Genomic DNA, 24,118 nt, shown 5'->3' on the forward strand with positions numbered 1-24,118 from the left:
ATCGCACCTCACCGGCTGCACGTATCACCCTCCATCCCAACACTGGAGCTCCCAGTAACTTTGCCAAACTTCCTGTCTTCATACTGAGATCCAGTATTTTCGCCAAATCCAATTGTCGTTCCTCTTCTTGACAACCGGTAAGCCACACAAGCTTAGCAGCATCTCCTGTATCATCTTGTTTCTCAGCAAGCCTACCTTGTCTACAAACTCTGAGCTTCTCTTTCTTTAGTGTGAAGGGCTTTCTTTGTGAAAATCGGGAGACGTAGCCGAGCGGTAGGCGCATGTAGTCGGCCATGGTGGTGACCAAACGCATGCGCTGGTTGGCGTCGAGTGTCGCAGGGTTGAGCTGAAGGAGAAGGGTTGTCCAGGTGGTCATTGTAAATGTCTGATATATTGTATTATTTTTCTCCTGCACAGTACTGTTTATGTATTAAGAAAACATTGTAATCCTGCAGTGCCACCTTGTGGTCTGTTCCACTTTTATTTTGTTAAGCGCGCGTTTCTTCTTCTTCTGCGGTTTTTGTGAAGCCGACCTTCCTGTTTCTTTGAACAACGTTGTGCTCACGCGTCATCGGAGAAACGGTAAAAAAAACTAAGAACAGGAGTTATACATCACATTTATCAGTTTGAATTGTATTAAGGAAATGTTTACATTGTGATTTACATCATTATCCTGTATTCGTAGCTCTGAACAGCGACGTGTGTGTGTTTATCGAGCCTGGAGAGCATGCTAGCTGATGGCTAACACTTAAATTGGCGCCCTTGGAACGACGGAATGAGGTATGAAAATATTAACACTAGAATGCCCACAGAGCAGCCATTTGGCTTTTCTACCTATAAAACCCACAGGGCAGCCAGTTGGCGGGAAGGTTTTTAGCTACTATCCTAAATGAGCTGTGAACAGACGCCTTTGTTATGTAAACGAGGCAATGACTGGCGCATCACGGGAGGGGACATGCTGAGCCACTTCAAGGAAACTTGTGTTGCGCTATCACTTTGCCATCTTAGGAAGAGATCAACACACATGGGTTTTTTCCTTTGTTGCTGAGATTTATTGTTAAAAATAGTACAAAATAGTACAAAATAAAAAAGGTTGGAGGGTGGTGGTTTAGCACTGGAGAGAGCAGCAGATACCTTTAGCCGAAGTTGTTCCGCCTCCGTCTCTGCCAATTTGTTGTTTCTGATGGCAGTCTCTCCTCCCCCCTCACTCCCCTGCATTCCTCAGGTAATGGCCACATTTACAAATGAAAAGGTGCTAATTGCAGCCAACAGAGTAGCCAGCTAGCAGCCTCTTGGCTAAAGGAGTTCCAGAAAATCCTGGGCATTCTAGTGTTAAATATGCATTATTATCAGATGAGTTGCGTTTATTTGTATTGGATGTAAACATAATTTATATGTGAATTGTTTGTGATACTACAGTGACGCATTTTGTATTCTGTTTAATTCTGTAGTTTTCACGGTGCTTATGGTACACGGTGCTAGTCCAGTGAGAATAAATCAACACCTGTCTGTAACTCTCTGCGTCTTGCTGAATGAATCCAAGGGGCCGCTAAAGTTATTTCCTTTTCAGAGCAGGATAAAGTGTAAAATTTGATATCCTGGGTGCCCTAATCAAAACCAGCTATGAGTTGATCCTCCTAACAAGTATCATCTGTATAACCAAAATCTGATGAAGCTGATTTCTTGTGCCGTAGAGCTCACACATTTAAAAGCCACACCACTGCACTAGGTGAAATGCTTCTCCAAAAAGAGGAACACAAGGAATACACCATCATAATGGTATGAATACTCGAATAGCTCTAAAAAACAAAAACAAAAAAAAGGAAAATCTCTATTGACAGATATTTGACTGGTGACTGAAACATGTTTTGGTCACTTGGTGGCAGCACAACAATCTGTAAAGACAAATTAAAGTAAATGGAGACATTATCATCACATGACGTAGTCAAGAGTTGTGAATTCTTACCGTACTGGGTTCCTGTCAGTCTCTGTTCTGTTCAGGATGCGCAGATAAAAGCGGGCCGTACACCTCTCGCCAGTGACAGACACTTTAAGGCGATATATCCCACGATCCTCAGTCAGAGCCAAGCCAGCCAGACAGTTACTCTGTTTCCTAAATACCATCCAGTGAGGCAAAGCACCATCTCCATCAGTCAGGGATAGCTGTGGGGGAAAAGTCAAGTGGATGGTTGCAGTTTGGATTTAATTTGCTTGAGCATTTAAGTAAATAGTGAAAGTGCTCGGTTGACCATAATGCCTCTAGATAGAAGCCAGCACTTTATTTAACCCTCCTGTTGTCCTCATTCACGGGCACCAAAAATATTGTTTCCTTGTCTGAAAAAGATCCAAAAATTCAACAAAAAAATTCCCCAAATTTCTGAAAATTTGCAAAACCTTCAGGAAGAAAATTCCAATAATTCTTTAAAAGTTTCCCTTTAAAGTTTTATTTTAAAAAAAAATTCCCCCAAATTTGGTAAGAAAATTCTGGTACATATTTTCAAAACATTAGGAAAAATCTTCCCAAAAAAATCCTAAAAATATCTAAAGTGATTCCATATATATCAGTAAAACTTCTAATATTTTCTTTAAGAACATTCACATAAAAATCAACCAAAATCCAGCGAGTGTATGTTTACAGCTGGACAGAACCTGATCCTCAAAGCAATCATTAACAGAGCTCATTAGCTCATTCTGTGCTGATATGTTGCTGCAGGTCCAGTTACAAGTCTGTAGTGGTTACTAAGATACCTGAAATGCTACTGTCAGCTCTTTTAATGACTTCTGTTGCTGAAGGTCACAGATGGCTGATCTCACTTCAGGCTCTTAGCACAGGTTCAGAGTATGCTAATCATGGGTTTTACTTAAACTACTGCTAAAGTGATGCCACATGTTTTTGCTTAGACAGTGGCTGTGTGCACGTCTTTCACTTAACATTAGATACTCAGAACTTAATAAGCAACAATCACAGTTTTAACAGGACCAAGAGTCTACATTCATGCTAGTGATAATTTAATTAGTATGTTTTTAGCACACTTACTTATTAGAACTGAACAGAAAGTAGGGTGATGTTTATGTCCTTCATTTTGTTTGGTCATAAACCAAAGTATTAGATAAATCTACATTTTGTCCTGATGATTATACAAGGAGAGATTAATACAAAGGGAATAAGCAAAGGTGTTAAAAAGTCGATAGGGGTCTCTGTACCAATTTCTAAGGTAATTCATTCTATAGGTAGACGGGATATTTCACTAAAAACAGCATGCATTAACTTCTAGTGGAGCTCAAGAACCTTCACCAAAATCAGGATTACTAACCCGATACAAAATTTCAACATATGCACAGAATTTCTTGATAATCCTTTGCTATTTTGTTGAGATATTTTAGTCTAAAAATGATGGGCTGACCAACTGACCAATCACCAAACACTCCTGTCCCTACAGCCCCTACTCGGGTTGAACGTTGTGAATGAGCCTTTCTGTATTTTTGTGATCTTGCATTGTGCATAATAAGTCAATAACATCCATAGGTGGAAAAAAATAAAAATCATATTCAACATTACAAAAGCAACTTTGTGCAAAAAATTCAATGTAACAATGCATCTTAAAAGTGCATTTCCTCTTTCAATGACAGGAAAATTGCACAAATATTGACCAAACTGTCGGACCACATACAGCACCTAACCTTTGTTCTAGACCTGCACTGATTAAAGCCTATGGATGAACTCCTAACTTGTCTAAAAACATCTTAAAATATCATAATTACCAACAAAAAACAATTAAAAAAAAAAAAAAAAAACATCTATTCGGCTTTATCTGGATGCCGTACGTGTGGTTTGAGCAATTTAATTGACAGTGAACAAACAACCCACCGACTGTGATCAGCTTACTGGTTGCTAAATTCTGACTGACCCAATAGAAGTACATGTTTTATCTTACTGAGCTGTTGCAACCACTTTAATCAGGCAAGTAGAGCAGAGCCATGAAGAAATCTCTCTGGTAAAATAATCAAATCAATTGTGTTTGTGTAGGATCCCACCTCTCATAGGGAAAAGCTGCCAAAAAATATGCTTTTAAGCTTAAAAATTGAGTGAAAATTGGAAATTGGTGTTCTTGTGTCTCAAAGAATACATTTTAAACACTGGTGACACTTTTGATCCAATATTGTGCAATGTTTAAGCAAAGTTTTATATCTGTTTTTCTCTACATCACTGAAGCAGAAACTAATTTATAATAATTTGTTTATAAAGTGGAAATCTTGCGGTTTCTACCAATAACAGATGATGAAGAGCTGGTGTGTCTCTTCTACTTAACAACAGTCACAAAAACAGCCAGCTTCTACTTGAATCAATATAATTGGTTGTAAATATGAAGCATAGTGCTACTGATTCCCTGATATCCAGCCTCCACACACCTAATGGCAGACTTTCTCATTATCAAACAGGCACTTTTGTGTCAGCAGTGCAGTCATGGGTATAAAACTACTTCAGAAAATTGAAAAAATTCCAAGTTGCACAAAGTAAACTAACAAATAGGTACCAGAATAAACGCTCTGCTAAACAGGTCAAATATTAGAAAGTTACCTTTTTTAGTTAGTTCAGTTTGCTGCCCAACAGCTAGGTTTAGTGAGGGTAAATGTTTATTAACCAACTGCTTCAGAACTAGCTTGTGTGGAGCAGCCTGCTTAACAGCTGGATAACATCTCTGGCCCGAAGGATCAGAATTTCTGCCGAAACTTCCTGGTTTACTTTCTGATTCTGACATTATCGGTTCTTTTCTAAGTGGTCATCTGATGATAAAATGATGCTCTGGATGCACCGGTGTGATAAACAAGTCAACGCTGCTAGGACTCAGGAAGTGATGGAAGCAGTGAAAAGGTGTCAGGTGTTTGCAGGTGTCGGTTACACATTAAGCAAAAAGGGTTAAAACTACACCCAGCCTTTATTACTCTCAGGACCTTCATCGTGCCTCCTCCTCCTCCTCACTGTAGTGATCGGTCACTTTGAAGCTCTCTACATCTGGTACCTCCAACACGGGTAACTACAATACAGACAAAGCATATATTTCAGTTTTCTTTTATCTTGTAGTGAAAGAAAAGTATCAAGGTTACTCTAGGAGTGTTATTTTTGTAGTAAGCTTAACTGTAGTATTTGCTGTGTTTATTTTAGGTTTCGTGGCAGAAGTTCAGTCAGTGCTGGTCTGCAAATAAACCCAAGCTGCAGCAATGCAAAAGCAGCTGTGTGATTGAAAAACCTACTGTAGATTTGATGAAAGTCTACATTTTTAAGATTCACTCTGCTGCAAAATGTTCAGCTTGTAGCTTGTATATATTGTTAAACTAATACATGGAATTTATTATTATTTTTGCTGTCTAAATCTACAAAGAATCACCTCAGAACTTCCAGCTAAAACAGATAATGGGCATTAGTTGACATACAGCAAACAGTGGAAACGAACATATTCATGGAGAGAAGTGGCATGTGAGCAGCAGCGGTGCATGTAAAGTAACACTAAACAAGGATTAAATTATTAGTAAACTGTAATTAATATATCCTGAACATTCTAATATCAAGTTACATAACGTTAGCCCTTTGTGTGTTTAAGTGAGAAAATGTTTTTTTTTTTTCAGACAACGGAACTGCATTCTTCATAACATTTTGATTGTATTTTCATCCCGGTTGATGTTTGTTTGTAACCTGTCACAATATGTTTCTCATGAACATGCCTTTATATGTTATTGTATTGCTTTCCAGCTGTCCTTTATAGACATATTTTCCTAAAAGTAACCAAGTAGTTGTGGTGTCTAAAGTGAAAAAAATACTGAGCAAAAACAAAATCCTTTTACACTTACTGGCCTTTTAAATTTAAAGTCTCCCAGTAGTGTACCCAACAGGTGCCTTGTATTTTCTAAAATACTTTGGTATATCTTATTTCTGCTTTCTTACAAAATGTCATGTTTTATGATCTTGTTCCCAGCAGTCTAGTTTTCTTCCACTGGACCTTAAGTTAAAGCTGTGGTAGGCAGTAGTTGAAAAATTTCCAGTGTTACTCAACTGTTCGCATGTTGTAGTGGTCTGAGAGGAAAATAGACGTCTGCACCTTCTCCTGGATCCATTTCCAGGCTTTAAAAAAAACTAGCCTGTGATGGAAAAATTTATAAAATCACAGCCCTTTTCACCCATCACGTTAGACAGTATAAACATAAACACAGTCTGTGGTGAGAAAAGGATGTGGTAGTGCAGTGGGTCAGATAGAGAACTTTGTTTCAGGAGAGTGTGGTGTGAACTCTGGAGCTGTGGGAAGAGGGACATATATTTCTGTTTTTTTAAGCTTCTCCTTATTCTTGCCTACTGCAGTTTTGTGTTTGAGTAGAAAGCTTTCTATTAGAGCCTCGTACAATGCAATTACATTGCAAACTGTGGCATTGCAGCAGCAAGAAACATTACGTTACTGGTTCACGTTCTTGCTAAACAGGTTCACCTAGTGCTAAATAAGCCTTTCAGCGCTAAGTAAATCTCTGAATTCACCATGGCTAATTATACAAAACTGCCTTTTTTCAGGGAACAAGAAATGGGTTTACAACTTAAAGATGTTCTGCAGCAATGGAGGTTGATCAAGCCTTGAAAGTTGGTGCGACCAAATCCTACAGGTGTCCCAGCGTTTCTTGATTACTTACAACCCCCTCTGTCTGCATAAAAGTAGTGTTGGAACACACTGTGGTACCATACCCTCCAGTGCATTATTTGAACAATACTGTACTGCAGAAAGTAGTGTGTTGCTATTAAAATGGCGAGGATAAGGCAATAAACAATAGAAGAGAGATTGACCATCATAACACTTGTATGTAAAATGTAGGTCTTCTTCACCATCACGTGGCACTCAGAAACTGAAGGAAACTCTGACAGAAAGAAGTCTGGAAGACCCAAAACCACAACAGAAGCAGAGGACAAGTTTCTGAGAGTCAACAGCTTGGTGATAGGCGGCTCACAGGACAACAGCTTCAAGCACAACTTAATAGTGGTCGTAGTAAGAAGTCTCAGTTTCAACTGTGAAGAGAAGACTTGGAGTTGCAGGTTTGACAGGTTGAGTTGCAGCAAGAAAGCCGTTGCTAAGACGTCAGAATAAGAAAAAGACGCTGTCTGGGCCATGAAACACCACCAATGGACTACTGAAGACTGGAAGAAGGTAATAAGGACTGATGAATCAAAATCTGAAATCCTTGGTTCAACACAGGATTTTTGTATGCTGTCAAGTAGGTGAAAGGATGGTTCCTCAGTGTGTGACATCAACTGTCAAACATGGAGGAGGAAGTGTGATGGTCTGGGGCTGTTCTTTTGGACCCAGGGTCAGAGTGACTTGTACAGAGTAAGATGCTCTCTGAACCAAAACAGCTACCACAGCATTATGCAGCACCATGCAGTACCCTCTGGTATGCTCCTAGTTGGTCAGGGGTTCATCCTATAGCAAGATAATGACCCAAAACATAAGTCCAAGCTATGCCAGAACTACCTTAGGAAAAAAGAACGAGATGGTGAGCTTGAAAAAAATGGAGTGGCAGCACAGTCTCCAGACTTAACCCCATGGAGCTGGTTTGGGATGAACTGGACAGAAGAGTGAAAGTAAAGTAACCTACTAGAACCACATATTTATGGGAACTTTTGCAACAGAGTTGGGAAGAACTTTCTGAAGGATATTTGGTTTCCATTTTGAAAGATGCAATGAGTGTGTTCAGCTGTTATATCTGCTAAAGGTGGCTACTTTGATGAGTCAAAAGTTTAGAAAACATTTTGGTTTCTAAACTGGAAAATCCTGAGTGTTCTAAAACTTTTGACCGGTAGTGTACATGCAGTGGAAAAGTAGTTTGAATCTTATAAAATGTTCCTGTGTCTGTGTAAACCGGAATGAGTTTGTAACAAGTTAAAAGACTAAAAAACATGACAGTATCCATTTATCTATCTATGCACACATTATGTTCTAATGTTGGCAAATATTTTTCCTTAGCTCTGAATCCTAAAACCATTTTTTTCTTCAAAGTGAAATCTGAGTTAGACTGACTGTTCACACTACTTACTTAAAAGGGATGTGTCTTTTCTCCTTGGTGTCGTATCACCACAGACTCTGAAGATGGCGGCAAACTGGCTCGGACTGCTGTCCATAGGAGTGTTTTACTTGATCATACTGGGAACAGGCATCTGGGCCTCCAAGAAGGCCAGACATGAAGAGAATAAGAGTCCTGGGAGCCGTAGTGAAGTCGCGATGGTGGGAGGGCGGAACCTGAACATATGGGTCAGCATATTCACTATGACAGGTAAAATAATAACAGTTTGACAATAACAACGTCATTAATGAGCACTGTTGATGAAAGTTGTCCTAAATGGTTGAAATTTAATGTCATTTCATGGCTCAAATGATGAAATTGGTGAACTCTGCAGATAAAAGTTTTGGAATCTCAATCATATCATTCTACAAATCAGTGGAATTGATGTTATTAGTTTAGTTTCTCACTAATTCTATGTGTCCTGATGTTTTGCAGCCACGTGGGTGGGAGGAGGCTATATTTTGGGTAATGCTGAAGTGGTCTACGATCCAACAAAGGGGTTGGTGTGGGCCATCGGACCTTTTGCCTTTGCAATGAACCTGGTTTTGGGTGAGTGAAGTCAAATGTTAATTTTCAGATGTAACATGATGGTACAAAATAGAACTTTACCAACCATTAATAATTATTCCAGAAAAAATCAACGCACATTTAAATACTATAACTGTCATTGCTTTGAAATGCCAAATGCTTGGTTGTATTTATTTTAGAGATGATATTATTAACCAATGTTGCTGTTTCGGTGCTTGTAATTCATGGGGAAATGTTTGGTACGATCTTTAAGTGTCCTTCAAAAGTTGGGGTTGAGGGCTTGAGTTAAAATGTTTGCATCTGTGTGACCTCAGGTGGACTCTTCTTCATCAAACCCATACGCTCAAAGAACTACGTTACCCTCATGGACCCGTTTCAAGAGAAATATGGCAACACTGTAGGTGCTGTTCTGTTCATTCCTGCCCTAATGGGAGATATCTTGTGGGTAGCATGCATTCTTGGTGCACTAGGTAAGTCAGAAACAAAGACTGCACTGACCTACAAGGTGCTAAAATGATCATTTTAAAGTTACGGTGAAAATAGTCACAAGAATTACATCCTGACATCAGTTTTAGAGTTGCGAATGCCTCACTCTAAATCTATGTTTGTGGTTTCAGGTGGGACAGTCAGCGTGGTCATGGATATCTCCTCCTCCCTGGCTGTGGGAATCTCTGCATCTGTGGCGATCCTTTACACATTAATGGGAGGACTGTACTCTGTGGCCTACACTGATGTCATCCAGCTTAGCTTCATGCTCATTGGCTTGGTATAACTTCTGTTTTGTCAGAAAATTTGTTGCAGCCCAGTGGCACAGTATATATACTGTATGGTCCCTCAATAATTATTTTGTCACCAGAGGCTAAAATGCACTAAATTTGGCTATCTCTTGACTTTATATCTGGTGGCACAATGTGACTTTTCAGGGTAATGTCTTGAAAATGATTGGCTGTATTGAAATGGAGTTTGGTGATGACAGTCATGGTTTACTTCTGATTAACTAGAATGACTTTGTTGATACTGTAGCTTTTTTTTAGTGCCTTCATCAGTGGAAACATGACGGCATTCCCCTCAATCTGCGACAGGGTGGCTGGTGTATCTACAGTGTCTAATCCACAGAGCTATGCAAGACTGATAAACTATTTCCTGTTTATTTCAGTGGCTTTGTGTACCATTTATTCTGACAAGCCCCCATGCTGCTAACTTCACTGTTGCTGCAGTGACCAGTGTGCACCAGGAGAATTGGCTTGGCAAGCTGGAGCCTGAAGACACAGGTCGCTGGATAGATGACATACTGCTACTGGTAACAGTCTGCAATCACATATTAATAACATTGTAAATCAAATAAACTGTGATGTCATAAAACCAAAATTAATTTCAAAGGGCATTGGAGGGATCTGCTACCAGGCTTTCTACCAGAGAGTCCTGTCCACAGCCACTGATGCCCAAGCTAAGATGACCTGCTATGCTGGAGCAGTTTTATGCCCAATCCTTGGCATCCCATCACTCATCATTGGGGCAGTTGCAGCATCTACCAGTACCCAGTTTCATCTACCTTCCTACTGTCTTCACTATGTTTGCCAGTCTTAGAATAAGCATTTATTTTTGACTAATAGGACCCTCTGACAACTAAAGAGAGCAACTGAAAAGAATTTACGTTAGAATTGTGCAGAGATGTAAATAAAAATTAAAAAGCTATAGATCTTATGAAACATACTCATATGTATCACTGTGCCTCTGATGTTTGTTCTTTAATTACATGTGCTTAATGCCCACTAGATTGGAACCAGACCACGTACGGCTCACCCAGCCCATATGAACAAGGAAAAGCTGGCATGATCTTGCCAATTGCCCTTGAGCATCTCTGCCCTTTCTACATCTCAGTGGTCGGTATAGGATCACTCGCTGCATCCGTGATGTCGTCGGCCGACTCTGCACTTTTGTCTTCTGCCTCCCAACTAGGCCGGAATATCTTTAAGAACATTGTTTATAAACAAGTGAGTCATACATTTTTAGATAATCGGTGTGTGTGCAGTATTTGGGTTCTCATCATTTCAGATCACCGCGATGATACACTTTGGTTTAACACAACCTTATGACATTATTCCTTTGATTTTAGGCATCAGAAAAAACTATCCTTGTGGTGGTTAAAGTGTCAGTGCTCCTTTGTGGACTGATGGGGATGGCCCTGGCTATGACAACTTCATCTGTTCACCTGTTCTGGGTGGTCAGCGCAGACGTCTTGTATTCAATGATGTCTCCCCAGGTCATATGCATCTTCTTCTTACCCCGGTGGGTGAACCAGTATGGAGCCTGCTCTGGCTTTGTGTTGGCACTACTGCTGAGAGCTCTGGTCGGGGAACCTCTGATAGGTCTTCCTGATGTTCTGCCTCTGCCGTGGGACAAGATACAGGAGGATGGTCACAGACATCGCTTGTTCCCTTTTCGTACTGCCATTATGCTCGCCACAATTGGAACTATTTTACTAGTATCACAGCTGGCTGAGTGGCTGGAGAGGCTTCTGAAAAGGGATGCTGGAAGGGAGCGCAATGCATATTACTTGGCCAAAATCCAGATGGATGGTGAGGAAAGCGAAAAGCTGAATAACTAAGATTGAGAGAAGCAATACAGAAAGCGAATCCGAGATTGAAACGAGTTGGACATTCCTTTGCTGGCAAAACATGTTGTTTTCATTATATAAATGGAACAAACTCATGAAAACAATGATATTTAGCTGTGTAGAGAATATTTCTTCGTATGTCTTACTTTATTAGGGCCTGGGTTTCTAAACCACATTGGGGTGAGTCAGGGAGAGGGTGTCAGCTGACACGGAAAGTAAACCTCAAAACCTACCAGAGGGGTTTGAAAGGCATAAAAAAGCCAAAAAGACATAATTTATCAGAGCCAGATATAGTAAAATCAGAAAAATGTCACCTGATTTTCAACTTTTTAATGATCCTTGACCAATTGTTCCATCACAAAACTTGACCAAGTTTACCAGCCTAAATTAGTAATATTTCATCAAAATCACTTAATTCTACAGGTGACAGAAAATTTGCCAAAATGGGTTAGAAAATAAAGAACACAGCCATGAAAAAAGTTTTTTGTTGGCAGAACTAGGCTGAACTGCAGGCCGTGTTTACGTGGAAGCAATAGACAAATACAGAATCAAATTAAAAATGTAGAATATCTGTAACATGTAGTCAGCTCTTCAGATTTATTCCATTTTTGTAAAAACAATGAATAAAGAAATTATGAACGAAATACAAGGAAGTCAACTTTTTTTTTATGATTCTTGCGCTTTTGTCACAATGCAAGAGACATATTTGTCACTGTTGGGTTGTTTCCACATAGGTCCAGGACTTTGTATTGCAGTGAAAAGAGAGCCTACATTGAGTAACAATAAAACAAAAATAATAAGAAAACAAAAAAACACCCAGGAACTGCTTGGACATCAGAGGGTAGAAGCTTTCAGTGTATTCCCACATACACAACACATACAACATCACAAACACAACGGATAGTGAAGGAATCACCAGAAGCCATTTGCCATCACACTTAGAGGTCGAGGGAGCCCAGTAAAAAGACTACCTATGAGCCATTTTGGATCCTCAAGTTTGGAAAAAGGCAGTTTTGGGGCACTGCATGAAAAGTATGGCAGTAATATACTGCCATAGAAGAAGCAACAACTGTGCAGCAAAAGGCTGAGATGTTTTTGGCTCAGTTTGACAAAAACGGATTTTAAAAAAATTGGGCTAGTGTCCTCTTCAATCTGTAATTAGTACAATTAGTCTTTTCTGTCTAAAAACGATACATTCACAAGTCAAGACACATTAAGGCTTAATGTTCAGGCCAAGAAAAGACAGTTCTCACTGTTGAGTCACTTTCATGTAGTAGAATTACTAAATATTCATGGCAGTGACATGTTATATAATATTAGCCCTCAGTCTGAACGTTCCAGTGAGCAGTCGAAGTGAAATCTCCACTTTGTTTAAGCCTGAAATGACGTCAACATCTCACAGGGTGAGTTAATAAGTAAAAGGGACTATTTCTTTGGTAAAGATAGTTCAGTTGCAGACTGCTAAATGCTTATCAAGTTTTCAGGATTGAGGGTAGCATAAACAAAAGTCCATTCTTCTCCAGTGTAGTATGATGGAAGAAGAGAAATGATCAGAGTCAGCAGTCACGAGAATTTGTTGAATCCAACTGCAGAATGACTTTAAACTAGTTTCACATTTAATCATTTGTGAGTCTCACTGTGCATTTTAAAAGTTTCCTCGTGCCTGAATATTTTACCACACTTTAAACACTGAAAAGACTTTTGGTTCGAGTGAATCATCATGTGCTTTTTCAGTGTTTTCAGAGTGCAAAAGGATTTTGGACACAGCGAACACCTGTACGGACTCTCTCCTGTATGTCGGCGTGTGTGAACCATCAGATGGCATTTTGCAGTGAAACTTTTCCCACAGTGTTTGCATGTGTAAGGTCGCTCACCAGTGTGGTACCTTGTGTGCAGCCTTAACTCCCCAGAGGAGAGAAAAGTCTTCCCACATTCAGAACACAGATAGTTCTTTTCTCCTCTGTGCATGCGCATGTGTCTTGCCAGATGCTGGACTGAAGTCTTCCCACAAATGTGACATGTGTAGCGCCGGTCTCCAGTGTGTGTACGAACGTGCAGCTGGAGCATATGTGAAGACCTGAAGCCGCGGCCGCAGTGCGAACACAAATACGGAAGTTCGCCCGTGTGAATCCGCTGGTGCACAATCAGTGCCGCCTTGGAGGAGTATTTCTTGTCACACTTGTCGCAGTGGTATATCGGAATGTGTGTTTTAATGTGTGTTTTCAGTGTTGCCACATCCTTGAAGACTTTCCCACAATACTCACAAGTGTTCGTTTTGCTCTTGAGCATCTGAGAGTTGACTTTCTGAAGGACGTCTTCTCCAGGTTCTGCAGAGAAAAGACCGGTAGGCTCCTGGATCAGATGCTCCTTTCTGATGTGGTTCAGAAGTTCTGACACTTTGTTGTCAGAGTACGGACACAGTGAGCAGGTCTGAAGGTGTACAGAGGCATGATTTAAATCTGAAAGAGATGAGGAGGAGATTTAGTTGAAATGAAATGCTATCTAAATGCAGGTTTTAATGTATCTGTATCTATTTAGTCAAGTACTAACTACCCCACCATTCTTTACATCTGTGAAATCAGTCTGAGCAATATTACAGCAGATGCTCAAACAAATAAACAGACATGTGAATATGGAATTCAGTGGGAAGCTGTTATTTTTAACAGTGTCAGAAACTTGATGTTTGCATACTTGGGGCAGTTGCAGTCATCATGCCATTCCTTTGTTCATCTTTTAATGTCAGGTCTTCATTTCCTTTACTACAGTCCTCCACAGTTGATTCATTGTCATGTTGGTTTTCCTCCACTGGCTCTTCATCTTCACTGTAATCAAACTGCTCTTCATCATCTGTTAACATTTCCTGTTGCTCTGAAGCAAGCTGCTTCCAGTTTGCTTTGGAGTGAAGAGACAGTGTAGGCAAAAACATATTCTGTGCTTGAGAGAAGCCTGTGAGAAAAAACAAACATCTTTTAGAATACTCAGAGAGGGGAAAACAACAATCTTTGTACACAAAGTGTCTAAAGATATGAGCTAGCAAGCTAAAGGTTACAGCTATAGCAAGAGCCAGCAGCAGAGGACTCAGTGGGCTTACTATTACTTTGTATGCAGCCATAGCAACTCTGTTGGTCAGATTTTATTGCAGAATTTCAACAAGGTTACTAAAACATCCTACTGTTGTAGTCCTAAACCTGCAACTAAATGTGTGCTGTTAAGATTTGTGACATAAATATTGTCTTTAAATGTATTATAAGAAGCATTTTTCTTGTTCAGTATGCTCAAAATGTCATTACATTGTAGGAAAAACAAAAACAACACATCCAGTTTAGTTGTATTGGCTTTGTACTAATGTGTCTGTGCTAAAAACTCTAACACCACAGTCACTTTTAATTTCAGTAAATATTCTGTGAAATGTTTACCTTGCATCTTTTCAGAATTGCTTGACATTTTAGGTGGTCCAGGGTCTTTACTGCTTTTACAAAAGAGTGTTGTAAATGACTTACATTGGTTTGTGTTTCCTGACTGTTGCTGATGGAAGTGAAGTAGCGCCTTCAGCTGATTTGGTTCCAAAACAAGCCGTTCACATTCCTCCATAATAGAGGGACTGGTGCTGAGCCACTCTGCAGTCTGTAAAGGATATGAAAAATACATTAATGAACATGTAGTGGAAAAGACAACAAAACAAACAAAAATTCAACATCTTCTTGAGTCACATAACGAAGCGATATTCAAATGAACATTTATGTATACAGCACACTGATGATGGCATCTATCAATTTGGTACATTTTAAGTAATATTAAACCAAGGTCTCTGATTAAAGGTACATGTCCACTAGAGCCCGCAATTTCCCGCACCCCATTCATTGTCTATGTGAAACGCATCACGTTGCAGGTTGGTCTGGTTGCGGAGCGTCTCCATAGAGCGGGTCGCAGCTCATTTGCATAAAGTAGACTCAATTTCTACTTTATGCAAATTCGATGCAGGCATGCAGAGGTCTGATACATTGCAAAACTTTGGTCAAACATCTAAATTAGCCATCACTGAACTAAAAAGAGGACAGATTCAGCAACTGCACAGCTTATTTCTCGCTTCAAATGTTTTAAGAAATACTTTTCGCTGTAGTGTTTTCGAAATAGAAGAGAAAGTTTGCGGCAGAGCTATCACGTTGGTCCGATGCATCTGTTGGACTCTCAAGCCGAAAGCGCTGTCATGTGACCACGTAGTGGCCCACTAGTGACCACCCACCATGTGGGTGATTTTCAGATGCAGCATGTTTACATGTGAGATAAACACATCTAGTGGACACGCAGCTTATGATTTAACAATATCCTGTAACTTACCTGCTTAATATCAGGGATAGGCAACAGATTGTCCAGTCTGGAGATAAATTTCCACACCAATGTGTGCAATGTGACTTCATATTCTTGGCCATAGTGGATGGGAAAGACTTCCTGAAAAATGAGGAATATGAAACATTACATCTGTACACAATACAAAGTATTAATACAGTGATAAATCCCATGTGGCTATTGATACAGCAGTCTGCTCTCCAGAACATGTAAATTATCGTAGCTCTGTTAAGAGTGTCTGACCTTGAAAAATATCTTTAGCTCATCCGTGTCCTCCAGCAAAGTATGAACAACCTCCACAAAGTTCGACTTTGATTCTTCCAACTCCTCCAACTCCTATCAATGGATCAAAAACAGAGAAAATAACATTAAAAATGTTGGTCCACAAACAATAATTGAGGGAGCTTTCTGACCAGCCAACAAAATGCATAAATAATTCCAAGTGTCACCAAAATCAACACATCGTTTAGATCTAAAGTAAACAGTATCATCAGCTGTATTATTGTTTTATATTGTATTATGCGTTTTTGTTATTCATGCAAAATTTTGTGCATCTATGGTAAGTTAAAAAGTAGTTGACAAACTCAGACTAAAGGTGTAACAATAAATACATGAAGCAGGGTGACACGTGTCAAGTAGCTTAAAAAAATAATAAATATATATGATGTAGAATCTGATCATTCATTAACACAGGAAATTAAACTATGGTTTATGTGAACAACACAAATACAACACTGTCTCTCTCCTGTGTCTTCACTGAAAAGCAGATGCAAGGAAACATCCATTAAACATCAAAGAGAAATAATGGGCTGGAAATTCAAAGGAAATAAAACAGCTGCAGGAAAAACAAAAAAAAAATCTACGATCTACTTTAAAGACTAAACAGCATGGTGTCCACAATTAGAGGAAAGACAGGAGGAGCTCACTGCCTAAGGCAAAGTGAAGCGGACATTCTTAATGTCTCTAAAAGATTAATAGGGTTAAAGGAGGAATGCTACTTAATTTGGACTTTGCCATTAACCTCAGACCTTCTGTCTCTATGAGCATTTCTGCATGTGGGATGACATGCATGACAGGATGGCAACATGCAGTTATGTGGAAGGGGGTTGGTGCTGGTGTGCAGACCTCAACAAAAATAAAACAATAAATCCATAAAACAGGAAACAGGGAACAAACAAAGGACCAAGAGTTCATCCCACCTTTCAATGACAACTGAGCTTCATCTACTATGTTCATTTGTAAAGACCATTTAGAAATATTACATTGTGTGCAGGATATTTCAGTTGAAAGTTGCTTGTATGTCAGTATTTGAACGACGTACCTCCTGATCAGAGCTGCAGCTTATTGTGAGGTCTTCAATGACCTTCAGGTGGGGCTGGATATTCAGCAGGTTGGCTGTGCTCTCATTGAGACACAACTCCAGCACAAGCTGAAACACACATTTACAAGAGCTTGGTCACACATTTTGGTTTGTTTTTCTTATGATCTACATCTTAACAGTTTGTTTTCCTCTTATTTTGTACATCAATATAAAAACCACTGATGCTTGAAAACATCCTACCCTTGCTCGTAGTCTGAGCAGGAGCTGTACTTTCTCTCTGGGAGTCAGAAGCTCTGGAACTAACTCCGTCACCAACCTCACCAGCTCCTCCACCTTTCCATAATGTACCACATTACGACACTGGACCACCTGCCAGGCAAAGGCACTCATCAGACGCAGGTGTGGAACCAGAAGACACAATGAGGAGATGGACAAATGGCAACCTGCAAATGGGATTAGAAAGATTGAATTAACAATTGAAATCACCCAAACAAATGTGCATGGATTTTCAAAATACATTGATATGTAAATATTACGATTGCAAGTCTGTAATGGCAATGATTCAACTAGTTCACTTGTTTCTTGTAACTTCAACAAATTCTTTAGAAAGTTATATTTTAAAAAAATCACATCAGACATCAATAATCAGCAATTATCGCATTTATCTGCCTCAGTTTCACGGAAAAGCTATACTGTCATCTTTGCTCCAGTAACTACAAAAACAACTGTGAACTCCCCGGAGTCTGACATCTCATATTTCCAAAAGCACCATAAATCAGTTACTGTTGCAGGCCACTGGAAAGTGAAAAATCAAGTGCTTATTTTACCTTCTGCTGTTTCAGGTATGTGTTGCTGTGATGCCTGCAGAGATGGATGCTCCAGATCTGTGCCTTCAGCTGCTACAACCTCTGACTTGCAGCTGCCAAGGACTTTATCCATGATTACAAACCATCTGCTTTGTTGCTTTTTAGAGTCCTTCTGCTCCTTAATCCTTTTGTACTTTTGTTTCAGCAGTTGTATTTTTGACCTGCACTGGCTGGTGGTCTTATCGAAGCCCTGAGTGGCCAGTTCTGAGCTCAGCTGAGCGAACACTCTCTCATTTCTCTTAGTGGATCTGAGCTGCTGCTGGACGCTCTCTTCTGCCCATCTAGTGAGCAGCAGTTTCACTTCATCTGACGTCCAAACAGCTTGCTCTGGTTAAAGAAAAGGAAGAAAATAAGTACAGTGACACCTCTTGAGATTCAGACAAAGATTAAGTAAGATTAAGACAACATACCATTCACATGCTTGTCTTCTGGTGATTTAGGTTCTGTTAGCACCATAGATGAATCCTTCTCTTTCAACTTCTCTCCATCAGGGCAGAGGACACTATCCAAAATAATAAACCAGTCACCTTTAACATCCCCAGATAGTCCCAATTGTTTGATTCTTTTGTACTCCTCTTTAAGGTTATTCACTTTCAGACTGCACTGATGTGACGTCTTGGTAAATCCCACCAAAGCCAGTTCACTGCTGAGATACGTGAAAACTCCATTGTTGGCTGCTGAGGTGAGAAGCAGTTCCTGAATGTTGGGTTGTGCCCAGAGGGTCATCAGCACTTGGATTTCATCTGGCAGCCACAGGGATTCATCTGTGAAAATACATTAAAAACAAAAAAAAAAGGATAATGAGGTTGACATAAGTAGTACTTCTGCCCAAGGCATTAGAGAAAGCTTCCCTTTCTGCTGCTGGTACGTCTTCTATCTGCCTTGCTGTAGCTTTTTCAAATGGCATAAATGAAATAAATGTGTGAAGAAAAAGAAAAATATTCAGCTGGGGACAAAAAACAAATCTGCATTTACTTGGTTTCTAGTTAAGATTCCACTCACCATCCGTGTTGACATCCAAGAGAACTGACTGAGTGGGTAGTGAGGACTCTGTGGAGGAAGGATCTGCTGTTTCTGAATGTTTCACTGCTGCAGTCTGGGAACCGAGGACTTCATCCATAATGGAAAACCAGACACTGCCACTGCCACCCACGTGATGGCCGTTCTTGATCCTCTTGTACAACTGCTTCAGTTTTTTAATTTTCTCCCTGCACTTCTTTGGTTCTTTGTTAAATCCAAGTGATGTGAGTTTGGCACTGAGGTAAGTGTAAACTTTCTCATTTCTCATGCTGAAGATAAGCTCTTGTTGAACTTCAGGACTTGCCCAAAGCGTCAACAATGCCTGGACCTCTGTATCTGACCAAGAACACAAGCGTGTGTCTGTGAAAAAAACACAACATAATTTCAACCAACATTGCAAATTAAAAAGTGGATTTGAAAAACTGAGTGAAGTGAATTAACATTAAATATGATGTTTTACTAGCAGTTTAGTACACTTTTTCTTAGGGACAAGTGTAGAAAAAGTTTATATAAATGAACCTGTATTCTTATCTTGTCCAAGTCTGAATTTGTTCATAAATACTCAAATAATTTTTCTAATTAAGGGCAGCAGCATAACACTCAAAAATCCAAAATAGTTCTTAATCAAAATCAAGTCTAAACTGAATCATGAAATTGATACTCCTGAAGATTTCTACCCTTATTTATTCTGCATAGCATTTAGCCTGTGATCAATTTACCTAATTTCGTTCATACCAGAGTTTTTCCTGCAGGGAAATTTTTGGCGTCTGCCCGAAGAGGATTCAGCTAGTGTTAAATGGCAATCAAAACCACTAAATTGATAAGAATTGATAATAAAAAAATAGTAATTCAATGTTTTCACCAGTTTGTTAATTGGGTTCTCACATTTTAGTTTATCTAATGGCCAGATAAAGGAAAAGGCATAGATTTATGTCAGATAATGTAAAACAGACTCATTGCCTTTGCTGTAGGCGGACCCATAACGCTTATTGCCATGGCTGTTTCTGAGCCAAGAAAAACACGGATTTATGCATTTATCTAAAGACTTTATTAATTGCTTTTGAGAGACTGCAGTATTTTAGAATTCACTACTAGTAGTGCCTGTGCTTGAAATAAAAGTACGTTTCAGTTCATATAGACCACTACTAATGGTAAATAGCTTTTTATACTGCAGAGCTTGTAAAGGGACCATCATGGACCCCAGGGGTACATAACTTGTCATATATTTTTATGTACAAGTTCGATTTTTCAGTCCCTTTAGGTAGTTGTCACCCACATAGTTACCATCACATACACCAAAGCTTATTTGATTGCAAACAGGTTTGTGGTGTATATAAAAAACAATCGTTGGGGTTCATGCGGACCCCAGCCAGACTGTGCACCTTTTATCTATGTATGTTTGTGTTATGTTGCTCTTGTGATGACTGCTTCAGTTGCATTGTGTTTCATTTCAATTCAAGAGTTCGTACACTAATATTGTAAGCAATACACATCAGTAAACATCAATAGTAATTTTATTGTTTCTTTCATATTTGTATCTATAGACGACACAAGTTTTAGGAAAATATATATTGAGAGGATATGGACAGGTACAGAAATGTGAAACAGATGAAATAGTACTGCGGTCCAGCTGGAAACCAAGTGTAAAGATTTATAGATTTTGCCACGTGTATTGATGAGGGTTGGTTATTGCTTTGTCCATACAATGACAGAAAGTCTGACAAAAAATATGTCTCATAATGTCTAACAGTGCTAAATGCCTTGTTTTACTTGAGCAACAACTAAAAACCACCAAAAAATCTGTGTATAAGAAATCAATGCATTGAATTCCCACACCTGCAAAGCTGAAAAACCACAAAACAATCAGCATTTTACCTTGAAATTCTGAAAATAGCTGCACATTGCGAGTAATCAGAATCAGTTTTTTAGACTTGTATTGAGGATACAAAACATAATCAACACACAAATTAGAATTCCAGTGATTTTCAATGTATTTCAATGATAGCCATATAGTTCAGTAATATGATTAAATGCTCCATACAACGTGGGAAGTTTTGAATACAGGTCTTGCAATGAAACATTACTGCTGCTTTTCTCAGGTTTCAAAAGGCGTTGTTTCATTGTTTGTTAGCTAACCAGCGGCTAACTTACTAGCAAACAACAGACAACGCCAATCTCTGATCACTGCTACTGTGCCTGGACCACGTTAGCTGGCGAAACGTTCATAATATTGATGTGGAGCTATTGTAGCTAGCTATTCATAGTAGACTAACAGCAGGGTGTTTGAGAAATAAAACTTACCAGGATCAGGGTCGGGGGTCTGCACCGAGGACCCGTCGACCATCGACTCCAGCAAGGCTGTGGGGGACTTCAGAGACCACCTTGCTTGTTTCGCCGGTCTGTCTCCAAGCACTGAATGCAGCAGGTCAAAATAGGGACTCCTTTTCGGTCGACCACTGCCGCTGCGTCTCGGCTCCATTCTTTGGTTCCTGTATTCCACTTTGAGTTTCTTCAGTTTGTTGATCAGTTGGTCGAGGCTCCGCTGGTACCCGGCTGCAGCCATCTCCCGCTGGATATTTTTGAACACCGGTTTGGTTCGAGTGGCTCCCTCTAACTTTTCCTGGACCTCATCCGAAGACCACAGTGCCAGGAAGCACCGAGTCTCCTCTTCTGACCAACTGTGCTTACTTTTGCTCTTCATTTTGCTACACTGCGCAAAAACACAAACTGCGTCTCCACCGCTGTTTTTTTTTTAAAAATGGCGGTTCTGTGTTTCTGCCGTTGATCGTTGGTCACCGTAACTCCGCCCCCAGCCCGTGACGTATTCGGCTCTGAACTCTGGCCCAGCAAAGAGTTAGAAGCCGTTGTTGGAGCCTGGAGCAAGTGCTAAGTTGGTAGAAATACAAAGAACTGTTGATATGGCTCCAAACGAACACTGGAACCAGCTTGGCAGAAAAGGGAATCTCATCTCATCTGTGGAGATCCTTTACACATTAATGATAGGACTGTACTCTGTGACCTATACTGATGTCATCCAGCTTAGCTTCATGTTCCTTGGCTTGGTATAACTGTTTATCAGAATTTGCTGCAGCCCAGTGGCATAGGATGCATACTAGATGCTCTCTCAGTAACTATTTTGTACAAATATTCACAGCCACCAAAGGATAAAACACATTAAATTTGGTTATCTCTTGACTTTACATCTGGTGGCACAATGACATTTTTCAGAGCAATGTCTCGAAAACTATTGGCTGGACTGAAATGGAGTTAGGTGATGACAGTCATGCTTTACTTCTGATTAACTACAAAGACTCTAGGGTGCTGGAAGGGAAGAGAGGCTCCGACATTTTTGTCAAATCTCGGATTCCTGGTTGTGGAATGGTGGACCAGCTCTTTACTCTTCCAGAGCTGCTGAGGGGGTCATGGGAGGTCGACCTTCCAGTCCACATGTGCTTTGTTGATCTGGAGAAGGCCTATGACTGTGTCCACCGACGGGGCTCTGTTGGGGGTGCTGTGGGAGTATGGGGCACTGGGCTTGCTGATACGAGCAATTTGGTCCTTGTACAACCAAAGTGAGAGTTGTATCGGCAAACTTGGCACAAAGTCAGACACATTTCCAGTGGGTGTTGGGCTCCGCCAGGGCTGTCCCTTGTCTCCGATCCTGTTTGTGGTATTCATGGACAGGATCTCAGGGTGCAGCCAAGGTGAGGAGGGTGTCCGGTTTGGGGACCTCAGGATGACGTCTCTGCTTTTTGCAGATGATCGGTTCCGTTGGCTTCCTCAAACCGTGACCTTCAGCACGCACTGGAGCGGTTTGCAGCCGAGTGTGGAGCGGCGGGGATGCGGATCAGCACCTCCGGTTCTCTGCCGGAAACTGGTGGATTGCTCCCTCTGGGTTGTGGGGGGAGTTGCTTCCCGAAGCGAAGGAGTTCAAGTATCTCGGGATCTTGTTCATGAGTGATGGGAAAATGGAGCGATGGACAGGTGGCTTGGTGCAGCATCAGCAGTAATGCTTGAACCAGACCATGTACAGCTTCCCAGCCCGTATGAACAAGGCAAAGTTGGCATGATCTTGCCAACTGCACTTGAGCATCTCTGCCCTTTCTACCATCTCAGTGGTCGGTGTAGGATCACTCGCTGCATCTGTGATGTCGTCAGCCAACTCGACACTTTTGTCTTCTGCCTCCCAGATAGGCCGGAATATCTTCAAATAAACAAGTGAGTAATACAGGGTGGGCCATAAGTTTCCATACATAGGAAAATGTATAATGGATATTTTTTCAATGTTTCAGATACCCTAGAAGATGCATTTGATGCTACCTTTGGGGGCACTTGAAGGCCATGGTGTATCAGGTGAAGATACGAGTCTTGAATCATCTCAAGAAACGTATTACCAGCGCCATCACAAGCATAACTTCAACTGTGTTAATGCAAGTTCATCAACAGTGGAAAACACGTATAATGTGTTTTTGAAACAATGGCAATCATATAGAGCACATTATATAAATAAAAACGGTTGTCCAACATAAAATGTTTATTTTTCCTACGTATGCAAACTTATGGCCCACCCTGTACATTTTTAGATAATCAGTGTGTGTGCAGTATTTGGGTTCTCATCATTTCAAATCACCGCTATGATACACTTTGGTTTAACACAACCTTACGATATTATTCCTTTGATTTTAGGCATCAGAAAAAGCTATCCTTGTGGTGGTTAAAGTGTCAGTGCTCCTTTGTGGACTGATAGGAATGGCCCTGGCTATGACAACTTCATCTGTTCACCTGTTCTGGGTGGTCAGCACAGACGTCTTGTATTCAATGATGTCTCCCCAGGTCATATGCATCTTCTACTTACCCCGGTGGGTGAACCAGTATGGAGCCTGCTCTGGCTTTGTGTTGGCACTACTGCTGAGAGCTCTGGTCGGGGAACCTCTGATAGGTCTTCCAGATGTTCTGCCTCTGCCATGGGACAAGATACAGGAGGATGGTCACAGACATCGCTTGTTCCCTTTTCGTACTGCCATTATGCTCGCCACAATTGGAACTATTTTACTAGTATCACAGCTGGCTGAGTGGCTGGAGAGGCTTCTGAAAAGGGATGCTGGAAAGGACAGCAATGCAGATGGGGAGGAAAGCCAAAAGCTGAATAAGACTGAGAGAAGCAATACAGAAAGCGAATCCGAGATTAAAATCGGTTGGACAGTCCTTTACTGGCTAAACATAATGATATTTGTAGTATATAAATGGAGCAAACTAATAATAACTATATTTAGCTGTGTAGAGAACATTTCTTTGTATGTCTGACTTTGCTATTAATGCCTGGGT

At 40.3% G+C, this 24,118-nt stretch overlaps 3 protein-coding genes across 6 annotated transcripts in view; 1 reads left to right on the forward strand and 2 right to left on the reverse strand.

Annotated features, from left to right (window-relative positions):
• LOC111581865 (high affinity choline transporter 1-like) lies at positions 1-24,112 on the forward strand. 2 transcript variants are annotated; one of them, XM_055006729.1, is made up of 13 exons: positions 1-137; positions 230-368; positions 529-582; positions 686-780; positions 6,852-7,181; positions 8,112-8,304; positions 8,530-8,643; positions 8,937-9,092; positions 9,240-9,388; positions 9,779-9,922; positions 10,003-10,156; positions 10,399-10,616; positions 23,480-24,112. In XM_055006729.1, exons 5-13 carry the CDS (start codon positions 7,143-7,145, stop codon positions 24,095-24,097), a joined length of 1,785 nt encoding a protein of 594 aa, XP_054862704.1. In that variant the 5' UTR covers positions 1-137; positions 230-368; positions 529-582; positions 686-780; positions 6,852-7,142; the 3' UTR covers positions 24,098-24,112. The 2 variants fall into 2 exon arrangements, with proteins under 2 accessions (XP_054862704.1, XP_035813133.2); XM_035957240.2 differs by lacking the exons at positions 1-137; positions 230-368; positions 23,480-24,112 and adding an exon at positions 10,739-11,837 and having other exon boundaries at positions 443-582.
• LOC111581860 (uncharacterized) lies at positions 10,995-23,763 on the reverse strand. 3 transcript variants are annotated; one of them, XM_035957238.2, is made up of 13 exons: positions 23,649-23,745; positions 23,114-23,213; positions 21,095-22,997; positions 18,776-19,153; positions 18,184-18,537; positions 17,735-18,100; positions 17,148-17,350; positions 16,908-17,015; positions 15,830-15,922; positions 15,578-15,688; positions 14,740-14,863; positions 13,931-14,185; positions 11,823-13,698 (listed from the first exon to the last, which is right to left on the reverse strand). In XM_035957238.2, exons 3-13 carry the CDS (start codon positions 21,492-21,494, stop codon positions 12,860-12,862), a joined length of 3,231 nt encoding a protein of 1,076 aa, XP_035813131.2. In that variant the 5' UTR covers positions 21,495-22,997; positions 23,114-23,213; positions 23,649-23,745; the 3' UTR covers positions 11,823-12,859. The 3 variants fall into 3 exon arrangements, with proteins under 3 accessions (XP_054862702.1, XP_035813131.2, XP_054862701.1); XM_055006727.1 differs by lacking the exons at positions 23,114-23,213; positions 23,649-23,745 and adding an exon at positions 10,995-11,011 and having other exon boundaries at positions 13,504-13,698; positions 21,095-22,926; XM_055006726.1 differs by lacking the exon at positions 23,114-23,213 and having other exon boundaries at positions 23,649-23,763.
• LOC111581859 (zinc finger protein with KRAB and SCAN domains 8-like) overlaps positions 23,611-24,118 on the reverse strand; it is a 17,447-nt gene continuing 16,939 nt past the window's right edge. The window contains exon 18 of the mRNA XM_055006723.1: positions 23,611-23,752. Coding sequence (XP_054862698.1) covers positions 23,751-23,752 — 2 coding nt within the window. The 3' untranslated portion in view covers positions 23,611-23,750. The remainder of the gene's footprint in view (positions 23,753-24,118) is intronic.

Source organism: Amphiprion ocellaris, chromosome 21 (genome assembly GCF_022539595.1).
Source record: "Amphiprion ocellaris isolate individual 3 ecotype Okinawa chromosome 21, ASM2253959v1, whole genome shotgun sequence".
Lineage (NCBI taxonomy): Eukaryota > Metazoa > Chordata > Actinopteri > Pomacentridae > Amphiprion > Amphiprion ocellaris.